The sequence below is a fragment of the Mesoplodon bidens genome, assembly GCF_964165515.1.
Source record: "Mesoplodon bidens genome assembly, chromosome: 9".
Classification (NCBI taxonomy): Eukaryota; Metazoa; Chordata; class Mammalia; order Artiodactyla; family Ziphiidae; genus Mesoplodon; species Mesoplodon bidens.
In genome coordinates, this window is record NC_138166.1 from 12,892,996 (window position 1) to 12,916,281 (window position 23,286).

Consider the following 23,286-nt stretch of genomic DNA (forward strand, 5'->3'; position numbering starts at 1 on the left):
TATAAAATCTGAACACATCACTACACCTTAACTGATATTTACAGAATGATACTAAACAACTGAAGATTACATGTTTTTGTGAAGCACACATGGTTCATTCATCAAGACAGACCACATGCTAGGCCATAATACTCAATAAATTTAAAAGGACTGAAATCATAGAGAATATGTTTTCTGATGGTAAGAGAATTAAATTAGAAATTAATATCACAACATTGTAAATCAACTATACTTCAATAAAAAGAGTGATTAAAAAAAGAAAACAATAAGATATCTAGAAATACCATAAAAAATTAGAAATTAAAAGAAAAAAACATGAATCAAAGAAGAAATCACAAAGGAAATAGAAAATACTTCAAACTGAATGAAGATAAAAGTGCAACATAATGAAGTTAGAGGGAAATTTACAACTTAAATTTTTTGGGGGGTGGGGGTCTAAAAACCAATGGTATAGGGTCTCAAAAAAACAAACAAAAAAGGCAAAGAAAATCCAAAATAAGAAGTAAAAAAAGACAAAAGCAGAAATCAGTGAAATAGAAAGACAAACAGTAGGGAAAATTAATAAAGCCAAAAGTTGGTTCTCTGAAAAGAGCAATGAAATTGATAAACCCACAGCTAGACTGATAAAGAAAAAAAGGATAAGAGAACACAAATTATCAGTATAAAAAATGAAGAAGTTATCACTATAGGTCCTATAGACATTAAATGGACAGTTAGAGAATATTATGTACATTATTCTGACAAATTAGATAACTTAGATGAACAGACAAATACCTTAAGTCACAAAGTATCAAAGCTCACTCCAGAAAAAAGATAACCTGAGTAGTCCTGCATCTATTAAACAAATTAAATTTGTAGTTATAAACATCCTACAAAAAAACTACAGGCCCAGATGGCTTCACTGGTGAATTCTACTAAGCATTTAAGGAGAAAACAATACAAATTCTACATAGATTCTTTCAGAAAATAGAAAAGGAGGAAACACTTCCAAAACCAGACAAAGAATTACAAAAGAGAAAACTATATACCAATATCCTTATGACCACTTTAACAAAAATTAAGTATATCAAATCCAAGAATACATAAAAAGGCTAATACATCATGATCAAGGTTGGTTTGATATTTGAAAATAAATTCCTGTATTTTATTAACAGAATAAAGAGGTAAAACTGTATGATCATTTTATACAGAAAAAGCTATTTGATGAAACAGCACCATTTACAATTTTAAAAAGTCTCAGTAAACCAGGAATAGTAAAGAACTTGTTTAAAATATCCTCCTTTAAGTAGTAAACACTGAGTGCTTTCCCCCAGGTCAGGAACAAGTAGACAAGTCCACTCTCACCTGCTCTAGGAAACACAGTACTGGAGGTCCTAGCCTAGCAGGTGAAACAAGGCATGGAAAACAGGCATCAAGACCAGAAAGGAAGAGGGCTTCCCTGGTGGCGCAGTGGTTGAGAGTCCGCCTGCCGATGCAGGGGACATGGGTTCGTGCCCCGGTCTGGGAAGATCCCACATGCCGCGGAGCGGCTGGGCCCGTGAGCCATGGCCGCTGAGCCTGTGCGTCCGGAGCCTGTGCTCCGCAACGGGAGAGGCCACAACAGTGAGAGGCCCACATACCGCAAAAAAAAAAAAAAAAAAAAAAAAGACCAGAAAGGAAGAAATAAAATTGCCTCTATCTGTATTATGATATGATGGTGTACACAGAGAACTTTACAGCTGGGTGAGGTTTCCCACTTATGGAAAATATAAAACAGAGAAGAGAGCATTGTGGGGAATGCCTTCATGTAAAGGACGGGTAGAGGGTTAGTAGCTACCACAGGAAACTGAGAAAGGATACTAGATTATATTTCATAAGCTCTTTGCAAAGCAGGGAAGTGCTTGCCTAAAATAGCAAATATTACAAAAATACTGAAGCCTCAACAATGCAGAATATTCCCATATATAGAACATCAAACCCACACAATAAGGGAGAACTGTCATATATAAACTTCATAGTATACTATCTGCACAAGATGATCTCAGTAACAAATGGATCAGAATTATTGGGCTAAGGTGTTTTAATGCTACTTATACCTGAGATGGTTATAATGAAATGACTCTAAATGTATAATCATTAATATTAATTATGTCACCCATGACATAGGAGATAATGCTTGTAATATGAGATGATGAACTTTGAACCTAAAGTAACATTTAATTTTGGATAAAATCTCAGCAAGGTAGAGGAGACTATTATGTGTCTACCTATATTTTTTAGTAAGTAAAAAAGTATGTTTAGCGCTTCCCTGGTGGCGCAGTGGTTGAGAGTCCGCCTGCCGATGCAGGGGACATGGGTTCGTGCCCCGGTTCGGGAAGATCCCACATGCCGCAGAGCGGCTGGGCCCGTGAGCCACGGCCACTGAGCCTGCGCGTCCAGAGCCTGTGCTCCGCAACGGGAGAGGCCACAAGAGTGAGAGGCCCGCGTACCGCAAAAAAAAAAACAAAAAAACAGTATGTTTAATATTTTTTCCATCAAATAATAAAAGCATACAGATTTTTGGTTCTTGGGTTGCACTTATCCATTGTAACATCCTAATTCAAAGTAATGCACTAAGTTTCCTACAATTTTATGAAAATTCAAGATTCTCTTTTTTTTCTTTGAGTCAGAGGATTCTGTTTGTTCTTCACTTATTATGCCATAAAGATTTTTAATGAAATTTAGTTAAAAAGCAAGGCCAAAACTGTTTCACTGAGGTCTGTTAACATAAGAAATTCGGTCTCTAATCGACAGGGTCACTGCAGGAGGGCCGTGAACAGACCGGTAGTCGTTTCTTACCCAGTTCTCAAAGACAAAACTGGCGCAGCCTCAGCTAACTTCGGTGCCCAGCAACATCAGACACCAGTCCTGGTGAGCAAACCTCAGAGTGAAGGCCACAGCTCAAGATGAGGGCAATTTCCCCTGCACTGGCCTCAACCCCCGGCCTAAAGTGACTAATATGAGGAATAACCTTCATTGTAAGTTAAAAATACAGATTCAGAAAGTCTACCCAACACTGAATTACAGTGTCTGAACAACTTCTATTTTTGACTTGTCCAGGAGACTTTTATCATCAAGCAAAGTGTAGGCAACTCTCTCTTAACCTCCAGAATGGACTTTCTCAAACCACGTGTATAGATGCATATTCTAAATATATACAATTATATATGTGTATATATTTATAAATGCTTATACAGTATGTATGGGGTACAATGTAAAATGTTATTTATCTTGGGGAGTGATCAAAAACTGTTTGACAGCTATGGCCAGAAGACAAAGACAAATGAGTAACTATATTGAAAAAAAAAAAACTACATGTATTCCCTGCCTGGAAGCAAGAATAAAACAAACCTTTTGGTTTGTCTTATTGGTCCGATTTTACAGTATTTTTTGATTATCAATAAACTGGACAACTCTTACTAAAAACAATTATTTTTATTATGGCAGCTCTAATACTACTTCATCATAATGAGATAAGTACATTGGGAAAAAGAAAAGGATTCAGAGAAAACATCCAAGTGTACTTTTTCTATGTTGGAGGAAAACAGACTGTCTCCTCCTACCTCATATATGAATTTAGTGCCCTTAAGTTTTGCAGCCTGTTAAATCCCCATCCATGTCACCCATGGACAGCACTTGACCTCGGAATTTCCCTTCTCCTTCAGGACTTGTGACACGGTCCTCTCCCAATTTTCTTCCTCAATGATTGTTCTTTCTTTGTATCCTCTTTACTCTCTAAATATTTCTCCTTGGAGTTTACTGGTGGCAGACCATCTCTCTTTCTCCTTCCCTCTTTCTCTCTCTTAACTCTACCCAAGTGATCTAAATTCAATCTAATAGTTGACATTTACTACCTTTGTGTAGGTATACTGTACCATTTTATATCAATAGATGCAGAAACTAAGGCAAGAGAAAACTTATTAACTTGTCCGAGGTCATACAGCTAGTTAAATAGCTCAGATGGAATTCATACACAGGCAGTTGAGCTCCAGAGTCTTTATTTTACTTAGTAGAGTTTCCAGGCCTTGGCATAACTGACATTTTTGGGCCTGATAATTCTGTGCTGTGGGGAGCTGGCTTGTACACTGCAGGATGCTTGACAGGATTCCTGGCACTAGATGCCAGGAGCACCCCACTCCAGGTCACAATCAAAAGTGTTTCCAGGGCTTCCCTGGTGGTGCAGTGGTTGAGAGTCCACCTGCCGATGCAGGGGACACGGGTTTGTGCCCTGGTCCGGGAGAATCCCACATGCCGCGGAGCGGCTGGGCCCGTGAGCCATGGTCGCTGAGCCTGCGCGTCCGGAGCCTGTGCTCCGCAACGGGAGAGGCCACAACAGTGAGAGGCCCGAGTATCGCAAAAAAAAAAAAAAAAAAAAAAAAGTTTCCAGATATTGTTAAATGTCCCATAGGCGACAAAAATCGCCCTGGTGGAGAACCACTGCTTTACTGGGATAATACTGGGCTGCACTGCCCTAAGACACAGTGAATACTTATAACTCTCTTGCTTCTCTTGCTTATGATACAATTATCATAAGTGCAACACAATCTGTAGACACCAACAGGGTCTATTTTTAAATTCTAGAAAAATATAAACACACATGTAGCCTCTCTCTTTAGGATAATCATCAACATGCTACTTTTGGCATATGGAGAAGATTCTAAATTATTTTTAAAATGTGACATCTCCCACTCATCCAAACAAATAACTAAAACCCATTCCGATCTATAGAGTCAAAGATTAAATTACATTCTTTTACCTTTAGGGCTGAAATTATAGTTTGCTCAGCTGCTGGTGGGAATGAGCTCTGACTGGAAACCACCTAGAACAAATCCAGTTATAGTTTTGCTTAAGTTATTTATTTTTATAAATACTAATTTTGATCATCACATGATAAAACTGTTTCCACAAGCCACATATAAAATATTATCATTACTTTAGAGAAGTATCTCATACATGTTTTAAAAGTCCATTAGTATTTAGTAGTTAGGATAGGTCTAAAAATGTTTTCCTGTATAAAGCAAATATCTACTTCAAATAACTGAAACATTAAGAATTCTAATAGCTAGCTTTCCTTAATTATAAAGTTTTAACTTGAAAAAGTCAGTTTAAAGCCATATTTACTTATTTCTTAAAAAAAATCACCCTTTGTAGGCTGACTATAATTTTTAACAAGTGTCAAATGTTTCCCTTTTTACAAATCAATACCAACATTATGAAAATTCTGAAATGATCAATAAAGACATTTAAATCAGGCTAAATAAACACAACTTTGCATTGCTTGTGGTTCTTTGGAGTAATAATTAAAGGAAATGGAAAATATATATTCTTTTCATTTACTTTTGTTATTTACTTTTCTGAGATTTACCTGTTAATAACCCTTTAAATATATTTTGTTTAGTGTGCAAAATACAAATTTTGGAAACCCCTAATTGATAAAAGCACTTGTTAAAAAATTTAAGTAAATGAAAAACTGTCACATAATTATTCTAAAATACAAGCTAGCATATAAAAGCTCATATTTAGAGGTCAAGGTTTTAAGAACATCATCTAACCTTTGGCTTTTTCAGGTCTTCTAACTATCTCTCTACTTACCAAATATTTTGAAAATCATTAATAGAGAGCAAACACAAGCAACTCAAGAATCAAAGAAGGGGATGAAAGTGTTGCTTTCCTAATAATTATGTTTACAGTTCATCTTAGACATAATATATAAAGGAAAACAAGTTAAAATTCAGTCATTTTTTTAAGAAGTAGTAGATCAATAGCAAAAAAAATATTTTTTACTCATAAATAGTCTTCAATGATTATATCATAGGAGTTCACTGTTTTTAATGCATCTCCTCCCCCACTTTTTTGTAAAAGGTAGAACCTTTCTGACATGTTAGAGGGCTTACGAGTTCTTACTATTACTAGATTTGCTATAATTTACTACCACCCATATGATACCAAATCATGTGGTTTAATGGGTATAAAGCACAAATAATTTACCTTTAAATCATCTGTTCAATAAACTTAACTATACCAAGCAACCTTGAGGATCTACAGTTCATGTGTTTTAAACTAACTATATAGACAAAAAGTCATACAAACAATAGAGGCCAGGATCAAAGACTGTTTCGAGAAGGTTCATGCCTCAGCTTATTTTACAATCACATTTTCATTGTATTCTTCTGCAAAATATTAAATAATAATTCATTATTGTCTAAATTTAAGGCAAGAAGAAAGAAGAACTTGAAATTAAGTCAAAAGAACTTAATTAAAGTAGAGGCTACCTTTGTTACCGATTGGTGCAACTTATACAGTGAATTCACGACTGCCACATTTCTTCTCTGCCCCTCAGTAAGAGGTCCAATCACCTGACTTGCATCTCCTTGGGTGGAGAGCTGCAAGAATTCAACACAAAAAGAAATTACCAAAATGACAGTTCATATTTACTGGGGGGAAGTTCATGGTCCCCTGAAAAAGAAAATGTTAACTGGAAATATTCAGGTCAAGCTTTGGACTTTAGGCATAGCCAGGTACCTCTGTAGATTTAACGCCATGGACCTGGAAGCCTAATTAGTCTTGCACAGGAAGAACATCCTTCATCAGTACTTCATAGCTGGTGGACTCCTGAGGCAAGTGCGACCTAAAAGCCCAGGATGTGCTGTTATTTTGATACATCAGCATAGTTTTTCTAGGGAATACCTTCTGCCAACAGTTTTTCTATTAAAAAACGGAGAAATAAGCCATCCAAAAAAAGAAAGCAGAGAAGGAAGGAAAAAAGAAGGAAGGGAGGGAGGAAGGAATAAAAGTAAACCTACATCCTACGTACATTTGACAGCCATCATAATAGCCTAATGAAATGAGTGGTAAAAAGAGGGTATTACACTCATTTTTCCATAGATTAAAAAGGAAGTTGCTTAGGATTATACCGTGTATGGATGATCAGTAGGAGTGGTACTAATGCATGCATTTTAGGGAAAAGGACATGGAATTTTTACCGAATTAATCTAAAACTATTATAGTTCCATTTAAGAAAAACATCCACCTATAAACGATTCTCATATTAATCAGGTTTTAATCCAATCCTCTATAACAATTATTATTTAAAGGTCAATTAAACTTGATCAGGAAAATAAAACATGAGGCAAGTAACTGTATATACGGATGCACATCTCAAACATGAAAAATTGGCCTTTTAGGGAAGAGGTGAAAATAAGAGCATCTTCCCTTTTTTATAGTGATAAAAATAAAATATGAGGGAAATACTGTTTTTCTTTCTACTCTCCTTTGATACACACACATAAATTTTCAAAATTAAATTCAATTCCCACTTTATCAATTCCTACTTATGGCAACAAAATACAATTTAAAAAAATAAAAAACTGCAATTAAAATAAAGAGAATAATCCTTCATTGAAGTTATCATCCATGATGATGGCTTTAAGTCAACATAAAGTTTTCTGACATTAGGTTAATAACTCCAACTTATTTTGCCTTTCCTCATAGACAGATAGTTACCAAATTACAATCAGGTTGTGTCCTAAATGGTCATTTGTAAGTTAGTAGGCTGAAAAAAAAAAGCCATATTTTTCCTGTAGAAACTATGTTAAAAATCAACGGTTAGGGCTTCCCTGGTGGCGCAGTGGTTGAGAGTCCGCCTGCCGATGCAGGGGACACGTCGGGTTCGTGCCCCGGTCTGGGAAGATCCCACATGCCACGGAGAAGCTAGGCCCGTGAGCCATGGCCACTGAGCCTGCGCGTCCGGAGCCTGTGCTCTGCAACGGGAGAGGCCACAACAGTGAGGGGCCCGCGTACCGCAAAAAAAAAAAAAAAAAAAAAAAAAAAAATCAATGGTTAGACCTCAGATGAGCCCATATAGCCCAGTTTAATCTATAAGGTGGTAAACTAATACTAATAGAAGCTCTGAGCTCCCAGGAGACAGCAGATGATGGGCTCCGAGCTATGGTGAGGGTGGGGAAAAGCTCCTGAAGCCACTTTGGAGACTTGAGTGGCAATGGTCAGGGGCATCAATGGTTATGGTAGACTCAGGGGTTAGATGCTAAATATGTACCTGTCTATAGTAGGCATTTAAAAACTATGAGTTCTAGCTGTACAGTTTTAAAAAATCCAATCTCTCTTCTCTTGAGATTCTCTCCAAATAATTTTGAAGTGCTAACAAAGAAATGCGAAAAGAACCTTTCTGATACTATCTTATTTCCACTTATTTTATGTATTCCATATTTAATAAAGAGACAGGCTCACTGCTAGAAAAGGATGGAGGTTATTTTATTGATAATAATTGATCATAGTTTTAGGGTTTAAAAGTATAGAAAGGCCCATTTTACACCTATTAGGATGCTATAATAAAAAAGACAGATAATAACAAATGTTGGCCATGATGTAGAGTAACTGGAACTCTTGTGCATTGCTGGTGGGATTTTAAAACGGAGCAGACGCTCTGGAAAACAGCCTGGCAGTTCCTCAAAGGTAAACAGAGTGAAAATACACCCAGCAATTCGACTCTTAGATATATATATACAAAAGAAATAAAAACATGTATACAACTATTCACAGAAGCATTATTCCATAGCAAAACAGCCTCAAAATTGAAACAACCCAAATGTCAACCAACTGACAGATGGATAAATAAAAATAAGATGTAGTATATCCATACAATGGAATGTTCCTCAGCAAAAAGAAAGGAATGCAGTTCTGATACATGCTACAACATGGAAGTACCTTGAAAATAAAAAGAAGCCATGTACAAAAGGCCACATATTAAATGATTACATTTACACGAAATATCCAGAATAAGCAAATCCACAGAGACAAAAAGTAGATTAGTAATTGGAAGAGGGGTAGATGGGGAGTGATTGCTAATGGGTAGGAGGTTTCTTTTTGGGGTGATGAAATGTTCTAAAGTTGATTGTGAATATACTAAAAAACAATGATTTCTACACTTGAAATAGGTGAATTATATTTTAATAAAGCTGTTTTTTAAAAAGTATAGAAATAAAAATTCCCACACTACAAGGGTTATCAATGAATACCTTGAGAGCCTAGTGAAAACTAAGGTTAAGATTAGATGGTTCAGTTAAATAGATCTACAAAGTTCAATGAAGAAAATACTATAGTTACAGGAGCAAAACAATGATAATATAAAAGAACTAAAAATGAAATATCACCGTGCCAAAACCAAAGAACAAAATTTAAACATCGAAGTGAAAATATAACACTAGAAGATTGGAAACAAAAACAATATGCTGCTTATCTTGGCCTGACAGCACAGAACAGAATCAGTCCAACACCTCAGCTAAGTGGATCACCCTGGTTCTCTCCAGCACCACTCCTGTCATAAACTTTTTGGGGAAAATAATTTCAAACTTACAAAATGTTACAAAAATAAAAATAGTGCAAGGAACACCCATTTATGCTTTACTCAGATTTACCTATTGCTAACATTTTATTTCATTTGCTTTATTATTGGTAGTCTTTCCTTCTCTTTCACACACACACACACACACACACACACACACGTATATGCATATTTTTTTTCTGAATCATACATACATTATGGCCCTTTGTCCCATTTCAGTGGATAGTTCCTAAGCATAGCGCTACTCTTTTACGAAACCTCAGTTCAGTCATCGACTTCATAAATTTACATTGTTAACAATACTTTTATCTGGCATCTGCCATGTTTCCAAAAAGTTCTGGTCTCTTTTAGTGGGAAGTGGTATTAGAGACCAAGATCTGGGCCCTAGGTGTGCTCACTGCTACTTACTCCTATAAAAACTCTTAATCAGGGCTTCCCTGGTGGCGCAGTGGTTGAGAGTCCGCCTGCCTATGCAGGGGACACGGGTTCGTGCCCCGGTCTGGGAAGATCCCACTTGCAGCGGAGCGGCTGGGCCCGTAAGCCATGGCCGCTGAGCCTGCACGTCCAGAGCCTGTGCTTCGCAATGGGAGAGGCCACAACAGTGAGAGGCCCGCGTACCGCAAAAACAAACAAACAAACAAACAAACAAAAAAACTCTTAATCAATTCAACATGTATAGAGATGATTGCTTCAAGCCCCTGGACTCTTACTTAGTTCCTTGTCTTCACCCCCTTCAAGTTATACAAACTATATAGTGAATTCCCATATACAGATAACCTAGACTTCACAATGAACACTCTACAATTTGTTTTATATCACGTACCTATCACCTATCTTCAACTCATTTTATATTTTTGATTCATTTCAAAATAAGTTTTAGACATCAGTATACTTAACCCCAAAACAGTTAAGCATGTGTCTAATTAACTGGAATTCAATATTTACTTCCTTTTTTTTTACTTCTAAGGTAAAATTTATGTGATGAAATGCAGACATTTAGTGTACAATTCACTGAGATTTGGTAAAGTGCTTTACGTGTGTAACGTTAACCACATCACTCCAGAAAGGTCCTCCATCCCACTTCCCACTCAACCCCACTCTTTTGGTTTGATAAGTCTTGGCTTTTAAGTGGGGCTACATTCACAGACAATAGGGAAAGATATTTTTAACGAGTTCCAAAGACAGTATTTCACATATTATTCAGTCTTTTACCAGCTCCCGCTGCCTTCTTCTTGGGAAAAACTTTTTATTTTTGCTCACACATATTTTCAAAACCACTAAAAGGCACAATTTATTTTTTCTAACATTTTATTATGAACACTTAAAGACTTGTACAGTGAACACCCATATACTGAACACCTAGATTCTATAATAACATTTTATAACACTTGCTTATGTTATTCATCCCTCTATCCATTTTATTTTATTTATTTATTTTTGGCTGTGTTGGGTCTTCATTGCTGCACACGGGCTTTCTCTAGTTGTGGTGAGCAGGGGCTACTTTTCATTGTGGTGCATGAGCTTCTCATTGCAGTGGCTTCTCCTGTTGCGGAGCCTGGGCTCTAGGCACGGGGGCTTCAGTAGTTGTGGCAGGTGGGCTTAGTAGTTGTGGCTCATGGGCTCTAGACACAGGCTCAGTAGTTGTGGCGCACGGGATTAGCTGCTCCGCAGCATGTGGGATCTTCCCAGACCAGGGATCGAACCCGTGTCCCCTGCATTGGCAGGTGGATTCTCAACCACTGTGCCACCAGGGAAGCCCCCATTTTATATTTTTGATGCATCTCAAAATAACTTGAAGACATCACTATATTTGTTACCACTGACTTCATCTCACTGATTAGTTTTATCTATTCTGTATTTTTACATAAAGTTTTTTTGGGTATATGAATGTAAAGCTTTTTTCACTCAGCATAATGTTACTGGTTTTCACCCATGTTTGTTCCTTTTTATTGCTGTGTGATATTGCATTGTATGAATTTATCTGAGTTCGTTTTATCCATTCTCCTATTGTTCCTAGAATGTCTGCAATTAAATGAACACTAGACTTAGGAATCTAGACTTTTCTCTACCACTTGCTAGCTGAGTAACTTGTGGCTTCGATTTCTTTATCTGTAACATGAAACTAACAATAGAGTCAATACCAAAGTATGCTTTGTAAACTGTAAAATGCCTTAGCAATGTAAGGCATTATCTTTTTTTGGCTGCGTGGCTTGCAGGATCTTAATTCCCCAACCAAGGATGGAACCTGTACCCCCTGCAGTGGAAGCGCAGAGTCTTAACCACTGGACCACCAGGGAAGTCCCAAGGCATTACCATTTTTATCTCTAGACAATTCTATGTCTGGTTCTCATTTTCTTCTCACTTCTCCTTTGCTTAGACCTTTCCCCTACAATCCACTCCTCCAAGCTCTACCTCTCTCAGTACTGGTGAGGGACTACAGGCACAGACTAGGACTGAGGAATTGGAAACAAAAGCCACTGAAACTATCTAGAGGAACAGACTAAATTATTTTGGCTCCTTTTTGGTTATGTTAAGAAAGCATCTTGTCCAGAGTAGGCATCCTCTATTTCAGAAGTCTCCACCCATCTTCAGCCATTTTAACTTTTACTGTTTCAAGCTATTTCCTTCATTTGATCTCCTTAAAACTTACTTTTCACGAATTCACGTGTACGTTCAGCAAGTAGAAGATGCTCATTAGGTATCTGCTGAATAACTGAATGGCCAGAATAATGGTTTCTCATTGCTGCTTTTTCAAAGTCCACCTTATTTGAGATGAATTAAATTGTATGGAGGTGCAAAAACACAGTTTTGGCTGTGAAGCATTAGGAACTAGGGAACTAGAAAGGTAAAAGCAGTAAGAGATTCAATATTCTAAACTATGAGAAATGTACATACTGGTGCATCACGTTACACTATTTAATATAGCCTGGAAAGATGTCAGAAAGCAAAAGAGCAGCATTTGAGTTTTAAAACACACACACACACACACACGAAAAGAAAGCGATTCCAAAGGCTAAAGGAATCCTTAATAATTAAAATGGTTCCTATGTGCAAACAACAAGACTTACTATTCCTTTTTAAGTTTAATTATCTGAAGAAAGTATTTTTCACAACTTCTAATTCTGTACATCTGCTCACTAGGAACTTTGTGTGAATTCAATGCATGAGAAACAACTGAAATTAAAGTCCTGAAACAATGGTAAGTTATACTGTTAACATGAAGAATGTTTTTATATAATTTTTAATTTGTAGATGAAATGACCCCAAGATCGCCCTAACATCACAGCTGAGGGCTACAAGTAAAAGACGATTCAAGAGATGAGTTGGATGAGAGCTTTAAATTTCTATTCAGATAATCTACCGAAAATTACTTTTGGGGAAATTATAAAGTTGGTGATTTAGAAGAATGTCTAAAAAGAACAAGAAAATATATTATGGATTAGTTATGAGTTACATACAGTTAAGTTACTTTCCAGATATTAAGGAAATACTACTAGTGTTCTATTTATCCATAATTTCCATTACTGCTAAGAAATGTCAAGGGATAACTCCTTTTTATATGGATTTGGTCACAATTCTTCTAAATATTTCTTTGCAATCATATGTAAAACAAACGAGGAAAAAAGTATGTATTAGAATTTCATAGGTTTAAAACAGAACAATGCGAAATGTATACTAATCTACAATGCTTCCTGAATAAAAACAAGTCAAAACATTTTTATATTAAATCAGATATTTTAACAAAAACTGAAATAAGCTCTGATGAACCTTCAGTTATGGTTATATCTATGCTTATTTTTCTGAAAGTGGTGAGTGTATTTGGATTACAATTACCAAATTTTTAAATGTAATGTCATATTTATATTAGAACAAATTCTTTTGATCTAATGCATGCTTTTTATCCAATTTTGGAGTTCACAGAAAAAAAAATTACACGCAAAAGGCAAAGTATTATTAATGTTGTTATTCTACTGGAGTGTATAAAGGGCAAATAGCTAACTCTCCGATTGCACTCCCCACCCCCACCCCCACACACAGAGAAGACATCAGTAATCAACTGTGGCCCTGTTATGGCCTCGTAACACAGTGCTCCAGGTAGTGACTACAAATCTCTTAGACACAGGAGATGAAATCTATTTGTAATCCCTGAGTAATGTCATATGAGTTTTCCTGGACATTTTGGCCAATGATTCTAAGTGTATTCTATGGTTCACCTAAATGCTTTCTAGGTCAAGAGATGCTGATAAGCAGTATATTCCAAGAGCCTCAAAACTGCTGTATCCTTTCATAGCCCACTATAAGAAATGTATCCTAAGAAAATAGTAAAGCTATATGCACAAGGATAATGTTATTTATAAAACAGAGAACTTGGAAAATACTACGTGTCTAAGAATAAGAGAATAGTTGGGTATATGAAACAATTCACATGCTGGAACAAACAACAATGGGAGGTGCTTACGCTATAGTGTTAACTGTGTAAAAAAACAAACAAAGAAAAGCAGATTTGTCTGTGCAGCAGTTTTGTCTCAGAAAAAAAACTAGAAAGAAATAAAGCAAAAATATTAAAAAATAGTATGAAGCATTACATAATGTGCAAAATTACCAGAATACTAGTAAAAAGCACTGTAGAATTCCATACAATCTAAAAGGTTCATTTGTAGAACACACTTAGAAAGTGTTATACAAGATAATTTCCTCCATTATAAAAATGGAAGATGTACAATTCCATCCCTGAAAGATTTAAGATAATATAAGAAAATAAACTGCTTTGGTAACTGTTTACTTCCCCAAAAGAAGATTTTTGGAAAAGATAATCCCTTTTGATCTACTAATCTGTGACACAGATTAAAATAATTTTTATTTATATTTACTTATCAAATGCTTTCATCATAGGTTACCTGGTTTAGAGTAAAGAATAAAAGAATTATAATTAAATATCACTTAGCTTATTATAACATGCCAATTAATTGCACTAAAAATATATACACACACACATTCACAATTAAATTACTGTCTAACATCCCTGATACTAAATACAGTTTGTAATACATTAGAAATTGAATTGTATTTGAAATTCAGACATAGGCATGTTTCTGCAAATCTATATAGCAGAGGACAAATCCACAGGTTTACACAGCAATTCTTCATTTTCCTGGCAAGTCAACCTAACTAAACTTCCCTGACAAATAAAATTAATTTTCTTAGGTGCTGAAACTATCAGAAAATATTTTTACGAAAATCTCGCTACACTGTATGTCAATACTTTTCTGGTTTCATAAATAAGACACACTGAACTTATACCTTAAGAAGTCAAATTCTACTTAACTTTTGTAAATGTTCACTAGTGAGTGGTGTTTTTGTGCTATTACACATCTTTATTTTAAAAGTAATTCTATCAGAGCTTCGTAGAGTATATATGGCTGCTTGCCCCTTCACTCATTAAACAGCTTTAGGTTACCGTATCTTTTGAAATTTTGTGTTTCCTTTTCCTTTTTCTTTAAATTTTGATGATATTAAGAATCCTAATCTTATTCTTAAAGTGTCAGTTTCCTCTTTTTGATCTTATTTCCCCTCATCTTGGTCTAACTTGCTGCAAAGTGGGAAGCTAGAGGACTAACCACATGCAAGCTAGGAGACTTCCCCATAAATTAAGGTCATACTTTAGTGCATGGACACTGTGACATCAATTCTAGAAGTTCAAAGGATGTTTTTAGTTCTTTCCTGGTTCTTATTTATATTTCAGACTGTTGAATTTGTCAAATATTTGACTACTTGATAAACAAAAAGAGGTGTTACTACATATTTGTCTAACTGAAAATAAGGACAGGTACATTTAACTACAGAATAGATTCAATGGTAATGTTACATCTTGACATCAGACTAAACCTTCACACAGACCTGATATCAAAGAGGTGACAACTTGAGATGGGTTCCCTTTTGGACAATTAACATATAACTAAAAAGCTTGAAATCAAATCTTGTTTACAGACAAGAGGTGAGTAAAACCAGCACACAGGAATCAAATATAGCTTTGTAATTCAAAGCTATATTGCTGAGACACCCTGTATTACTGTTAGAAGACCCTTTTATCAACCTACCTTTCTCATCAACCTACCTTTCTCATCAACCTCCTCTAGATCTTTTCCCAAGCTCCTGTCCTTTATGTCAAAAACTCCACCTGGCACATGGGATTTGATAACTACAGTGGGTAGGGAAGGCAAACACAATTTGCTAGGAATGGATCACTTGGAGTTTTTACTTTTTTTTTTCTTCAAAGAACCTTACGCTTTTGAACAACAGATGGAGTTTCCACCTACCCATGACTGATCACTGGCTCCTAAAACACGGGCCTTGTTAATTTAATTTAGAATCATAAGTCTGTATATTAATTCTTTGAAGAAGAGAGAACGGTTCATTGTCAGGTATACTGACCTTTTCCATTTTCCAATAATGAATACAAAGACTAATTTATTAATCAACAGGAAAACTCTTTGCATATACATATATTATAGAGAATAAGACGCCTTTGACTCAAGGTAATTTAGGTTTCATACACATTGAATTTCAAACCACAGAATTTCCAAAAGAAATAAGTTTATTACCCTTAGGGATATAGATAAACTAAAATATCAGAATCCCACTATTAAGGCCTAAGCTAGTCAATAAAATTTAAAAAAATAATTAGTAGTTTATACATTTGTATATAGACTAGTACTTTCACAGTTTTGAGATATAAATTCTAATGCAATTAAACCTATAATCTTGTATGCATTATTAATTTTCATAGCAAAGAAGTTCTTTATATATAGTCTAAAGGTAACTTTCAATTTAACTATTCTTAATAATATAAAATTATTGGGTTGGCCAAAGAGTTCATTTGGGTTTTTCTGTAACATCTGATGGAAAAACCTGAAGGAACTTTTTGGCCAAGCCAATATATTATTGAGCTCCAAGCTAATGAGGCTCTCTCTAAATATTAATCTTAATAGCACTGTTTATAATGTCAAACCAGAAAAAAAAAGGTTAATTACCTGATTGAGAGCAATGATTATCTAAACTACAAATTTATTTTGCAAAATCTGGCGATGTCATTCTGTTTGTGTTTGCCACAAATGACTATGATTGTCTGAGAAGTCTTTTTCTTTTTTTAACATCTTTATTGTAGTACAATTGCTTTACAATGGTGTGTTAGTTTCTGCTGTATCACAAAATGAATCAGCTATACATATACATACATCCCCATATCTCCTCCCTCCTGCGTCTTGAGAAGTCTTAAGGGAGTAGCTCTGCCATTCTGCGGTGGCCTGATTAACCTCCTTAACCCCATAACTTCCCATTCTGATAGTGGATTTGTCGATTTCTCTGTGAAATTCCATCCACTTTGTCTTATTAGTCTGAGGCTGTGTCGTAAGGTGTATCATAATTCTTATACCCTCCTAGTAAACCGTTCTTGTTCTCATTTTATGACCACCCTCTCCCCAACCCCTAATAATGCTTTTTGCTTTAGAGTCCATTTTGCCTGCTGTTAATATAGTTATATCAGCTTTTGTCTAATTACTATTTGCCTGAAATATCTTTTCTCCAGTCTTTTACTTTCATTCTTTATATGTCCTTATGTTCTAGGTATATCACACAAAACTAAATTTAATTATTAGTTCTATCCAACTGGAGAATAGTCACAGGCCAGTTTAGTCTATTTACATTTACTGTGATCAATGATATATTTGGAATCCATCTTACTATGAACTTTTTATATGATTTTTTTTTTGCTTCTTTTTATTCTGTTTACTTTTCAACTTTTTACTGAACTGGTACCTTTTTTTTTTTTTTAACCCATTTTCCCCATCAATTAAATTAGAATTTATACGTTCTATTTCTATTCTTTCAGTGGCCATAATTAAATTGTTAAAATTCATACTCAACTTAAGTCAAAGTATCTATGGCTTTACAGTCCTCCTGAATAACACAAGCATTTTAGAATGGTTTCAAATTCATTATCCCTTCCGCATTGTAAGCTCTGATGTGGACTTGTATTTTAGGGGGTTCTTTTTGTTTGCATGTCCCAAACTAGTCACTATTATTTCTTTTTTTATGCAGCTAAGGCTTAGAATTACCTACATATTTACCAATTGTTTGTGCTTACTATTCCTTTTTGCATTTCAATCCTTCCTTTAGAGTTACATTTCCTCCTTCAGTGTTCAACCATGAAAGGGCTTCCCTCTCATTGAGAGTGAAGGCCAAAGCCCTCACTACATCCTGCAAGGGCTGGCATGATCTAGAGTTGAGGTTAGAGTTTCAAGGATATTAGATGGGCTCACAGGAATTCTAGGAAAGCCAGAGCATTCAGTCAGTCTCTAGTCTCCCAGTATCCAGGAATCCGGGCATATAAGCAAAGCTGAAGGACAGAGTGCTTAGAACTAGAGGCCCTGGGTGGAAGGGGCCACTTCCCGGTGATATAACCAAAGTCTGCAACTAAAACTGCTTCAAACATCTACCAGACTTCTGTTGGCTTTTAAGCCACTTGCACCTGCCTCCTCAGCCCCACTGATTGTGATCAATCCCTTTGGCTGCTAATTAAATTCTTTCTTCTGTTTAAAACCTGCGTATCGTAAACAGTGAAACAGAGCTAACTGGAAAGTATAAACTGAAAAACAAAAGTTCTCCGGGAAACATCCTTAGTCCAGTCCTCCAGGGTCACACACTAACACTTTCTTGTGGTCTTCTATTTTAAAAAGGAAAAAGAAACAGAAAAGCCTTTATAAAACAGCATTTATTTTATATATCTATCTTATTTACAGGTGGGACAACTAAATGTAATATTTTCACCTTCTTTTTCTAGCCTAATAATATACCTTGAGACTTTTCCAAATGAGCACACAGAAATCTTCACAAGACTACAAAGAATTTCTCTCACTGATTTGTAACTAAACTCCAAACTATTAATATTTTCTTGAAGCATCTTATTTGTACGCTTAAGAAAGGAAGCAAGAGGATCTAAACTCCCCGGAGTGCAATATTCCTTGTCATTACTGTTACTCTTTTAAGGTTATTAGAATGATTACAGTTAGCAATTAGATTTCCCAACTAAATAGGGTTCTTGGCAAAGATAGGGTTTATATACGTTTTGAATTAACAGAAGTGAAACATCTATATGCTAAGTAAAATAAATCAAAGACAAATACTGTATGATATAATTTATATGTGGAATCTAAAAAATATAACAAACTAGTGAATGTAACAAAAAAGAAGCAGACTCACAGATACAAAGAACAAATTAATAGTTACCAGTGGGGGTGAGGGGCAATATAGGTGTAGGGGATTAGGAGGTACAAACTCTAAGGTATAATAATCTACAAGGATATATTGTACAACATGGGGAATAGGCTTCCTTATTATGAGGGTATAGAAGCTCTCAAATTTCACCCCTTTTTGGGAATCCACTTTTTTTATACTGTGATGCCCTAATGCACATACACAATATTAAAAAAATTAATAAATTTGTATTCTTTTTCTCCTGTTAACTTGCCTATTGTCAGTTTATTTCATAGACCCAGCCATCAAACCTAGAAGGGTGGAGGGAAAGTCTTTCTTCCCCTACATGTACATTGACTTTACAAAAGTCACATATAATTCTAGAACAGGGTTTTGGTTTTATTGATTTTTCCCTATTGGTTTTGTTTTCAACTCTTTGATTTCTGCTCTCATCTTTATTATTTCCTTCTGTTAACTGCTATTGGGGGGGGGGGCTTTCCTGGTGGCACAGTGCTTAAGAATTTGCCTGCCAATGCAGAGGACACGGGTTTGAGCCCTGGTCTGGGAAGATCCCTCATGCCACAAGCAACTAAGCCCGTGCACCACAAATATTGAGCCTGAGCTCTAGAGCCCGCGAGTCAAACTACTGAGCCCGTGTGCCACAACTACTGAAGCCCACGTTCCTAGAGGCCGTGCTCTGCAACAAGAGAAGCCACCACAGTGAGAAGCCTGTGCACTGCAACAAAGAGTAGCCCCCGCTCACCACAACTAGAGAAAGCTCGCGTGCAGCAACGAAGACCCAACTCAGCCAAAGAAAATTATAAATAAAATTTAAAAAGAAAATCAAACTGCTATGGATTTAATTTGTCTTCTTTTGCCCTAGTTTCTTGAGGTGGAATATTTGAACAGTAATTTGGGACCTTTTTCTTTTTGCCCCCCATATAAGCATTTAATGCTATGTATTTCCTTAAATTAACTGCATCCCAGAAAATTTGATATGGTATATTCTCATGTTTATTTAATTCAAAATATATTTTTATATTTCCCTTTTGACCCAGAGATTATTTGAAAGTATGTTATTTAATTTCCAAATATCTGAGAGATTTTCCAGATATTTTTCGGTTACTTTGAGGGGAGGGGTCACAGACCTCTCTGAAACCTCTTACAACATTTTTCCAGAAAAAACTCATATAAAATAACATTTTATAATTTCCTGGGGTTCACAGATCCCCTGAAAACCCTTCACAGAACTCCTAGATTAGCAATTCCTACCCTAAGACACTGAAAAATAATGTTTAGAAAAGGTTGTCCACAAAGGAGAAGGCAGGTTTTCTGGAGCCCTATCACAGGGAGGACACTTTCCACAGGTACCAGTGTTTCAGGTATGTCTCAGAAAATAATCTAAATTGGCACAAGTTCATACTAGTGAGTTTAGTAAAAGTTGGCTGCCCAAAAGTTAGCTGCTATGTGCTTGATATAGTAAAGGGAAAAGACAATCAATAATTTCTAAGATGCAAATGAGTTCTTTTATACTCAAATGCAGTGAATTTTAGCTTGCATCCTAACTTTTAAAAGAAAGTGTCTTTTTGTTTGTTTCTTCAAATTAAGACTGCTGTTTTTCTGCTAAGAGAGAGCAGGAGCACACAATCTATAGGTAGACAGCAATACATTTTCAGCTTTTCAGCACCTTGAAGTTACAAGTATGTCATAAAATTTAGAAGAAATATGAGAACTAGCCTAGTACCTTGAAAGCTCTCAGAGGCTCCTCTGTGAAAACTGTCTTCCTCTATGGTTACTCCGTTTGTCCCCGTTGTCTGGGGGTTTTATAGTTGCCCTTTCAACCATGCCTCCCTCCCGACCACTACCACCACAGCTCTGCAATTCACAATCACATCTAATGCTGGTGGCTCAGAGATCCCATCGCACTGGATACTGCAAGAGCCAATCCCTGAGCGTGTTTTGGCTTTGGTTCCATTTGCAAGGCCATCTTGCCTCGTGTCACACTAGGCTGATTCCTATGGCAGCCCTAGGAGGTAAATATAGGTTTTCTATCTTATTTGTAAGTGTAGCTATATCTTTGTCATTATACGCATTTGTATGACTGTGTGTACTAGGGAATAGGGTACTCTGAGCAAATCACAGCCTAACCCTGACTAAATGCTGACAACTTTCTCTCCCAGAAACATACTTTAAAATAGTATAATTTTTTTTTTTTTTTTTGCGGTATGCGGGCCTCTCACTGTTGTGGCCTCTCCCGCTGCGGAGCACAGGCTCCGGACGCGCAGGCCCAGCGGCCATGGCCCACGGGCCCAGCCGCTCCGCGGCATATGGGATCCTCCCGGACCGGGGCACGAACCCGTATCCCCTGCATCGGCAGGCGGACTCTCAACCACTGCGCCACCAGGGAGGCCCATAAAATAGTATAATTTTGAAGTATACGTTAGAGAATTAAATTATATTCCTGTACCTTGAAACAGGGATAAGATTATACCTTCTTGATCACTAAGATGCTTGAAAAGATATAAAAGCTCTATAGTTTTAAGATCACTTCCAATTCCAGTAAAAATGGACCAGGTAATTCAGACTAATCCTGTCAATGGCAACACCTAGAAGAGCTGAATTATATATTTAAAAAACCTTCATGGTATCAAAGTGCTAACATGGCAGTGAAAACTCATGGGGGCCTGATCCAAATGCCCAGTTTCAAGTCTCGCATTACTTCTTGTACTTTCTGGAGTTGACATGGAAAATTCTATTTGTTTTATTTGTTCACATTCTGAAATAAAGGAAGAGATAAATGAGAGTATATTTTGTAATGAAAGACATAAGGAAAAATAGGAGAGGGGAAAAATTAATATTATATGCTTGTGGTAATGTAAACAAGTTTAGGACAACAAAGATTCGAGAATACAATATATGATAAGGGAACAAATATATGTCATCACATAAGGCATACATAAAAAGGCTCATAATTTTTAAAAGTAAATTAATATTAATTAAAATCATTAAGTAAATTATCATAGTAATGAATTTCTATCTTCTTTGGGCTATGAAGCTGATAGTCATATGCCATAAAAATTTCATACACACTTAGGAGTAAATATTTGCAAATCATATATCCATACAACTCAACCAAAAACCAGTCTGACTGAAAGAAGGGCAGAGGAACTGAAAAGACATTTTTCAAAGAAGATACCCAGATGGCAAATGGGTACATAAAAAAGTGCTCAACATCACTAATCATCAGGGAAATGCAAATCAAAATCATAAAGAGGTATCACTTCACACCTGTTAAAATGGCTGGTAAGAAAAAGATAAGAAATAACAAGCACTGGTGAGGATGTGGAGAAAAGGGAACCCTGTGCACTGATGGTGTGAATGTAAACGGGTACAGCCACTGTGGAAAACAGTACGGAGGGTCCTCAAGAAATTAAAAACAGAACTACCATATGATTCAGCCATCTGAAGAAAATGCAATCACTATCTGGAAAAGATATATGCATCCCTATGTTCACTGAAGCATTATTTACACTAGCCAAGATGTGGAAACAACCTAAGCGTCCATGGCAAATGAAGGGATAAAGAAAATGTGGTGTATATGTATAATGGAATATTATTCAGCCACAAAAAAGAAGGAAATCCTGCCATTTGTGACAACATGGATGGACCTTGAGGGCATTACGCTAAGTAAAATAAGTCAGATAGAGAAAAACGAAAGCCCTTTGATTTCACTTATATGTAGACTCTAAAAAACAAAACAAAACAAACTCACAGATACAAGCTGCTAGAGGTGAGGGGTAAGGGGTGGGGGAAGTGGGGGAAGATGGTGAAAAGATACAAACTTCCAGTTATAAGACAGTAAGTCCAGGGATGTAATGTACAGCAGGGGGACTACAGCTAACAATACCGTATTGTATATGTGAAAGTTGTTAAAAGAGTAAATCTTAAAAGTTCTCATCACAAGAAAAAAAAAGTTAGGGTGTGCACCTGAAACTAATATAATGTTATGTGTCAATTATATCCCAATACATATATACAAACAAATATTTTAAAAATTTAATACACACTATTAAGATTCAAGGAAGGAAATTAGGCCATTGGGAATTAAAAAGAAAAGCTCATTAACTCTCTTTTTCTGTTGCCAAGTTCCCAATTTGGCTTTGTGATAGATGGTGTAATTGGCCCCAAACCTTCATCTCTTTCTGCAGCCATATCCTTTGCTATTTAATATCGCACTGTGGCTGGGTTGCTTTGGTGAGCCAGACTTACGGGGCTATTTTCTCTCTTGTGCCTCTGCCTTCACCGTGAGATCAAGCTCAGAATAGCCTGCTGCAGGATTAGAGACATGAAGAACAGAGTATTAACTATGGTTAAAGCCAGCCTAGATCAGCAGCTGGCCTGGTGTGGAGTAAACCCAGCCAAAGTCAGCAAAGTCACCTAGCTTCCCCTCACAGGCCCCAAGACGTACAAGCAATAAATGCTCATTACATGCAACTCAGATTTTGTAGCTATTATACAACAATTTTGTGGCAACAGTTAAACAGACTTTTGCAGACTTTAACTGATAACTGAATTTTTAACTTTCTGCTGAAAGTATTTCCTAATTACAACACCATTATTTGACATTTCTCTCTGTCTTCACTATGGCCTACTGA

At 36.2% G+C, this 23,286-nt stretch overlaps 1 protein-coding gene across 1 annotated transcript in view; it reads right to left on the reverse strand.

Moving 5' to 3' along the window:
* Positions 1-23,286, reverse strand: part of COG5 (component of oligomeric golgi complex 5) — a 277,137-nt gene that overhangs the window by 31,522 nt on the left and 222,329 nt on the right. Inside the window, exons 15-16 of the mRNA XM_081244423.1 lie at positions 6,291-6,401; positions 4,775-4,837 (exon numbers count right to left, since the gene is read on the reverse strand). Coding sequence (XP_081100549.1) covers positions 4,775-4,837; positions 6,291-6,401 — 174 coding nt within the window. The remainder of the gene's footprint in view (positions 1-4,774; positions 4,838-6,290; positions 6,402-23,286) is intronic.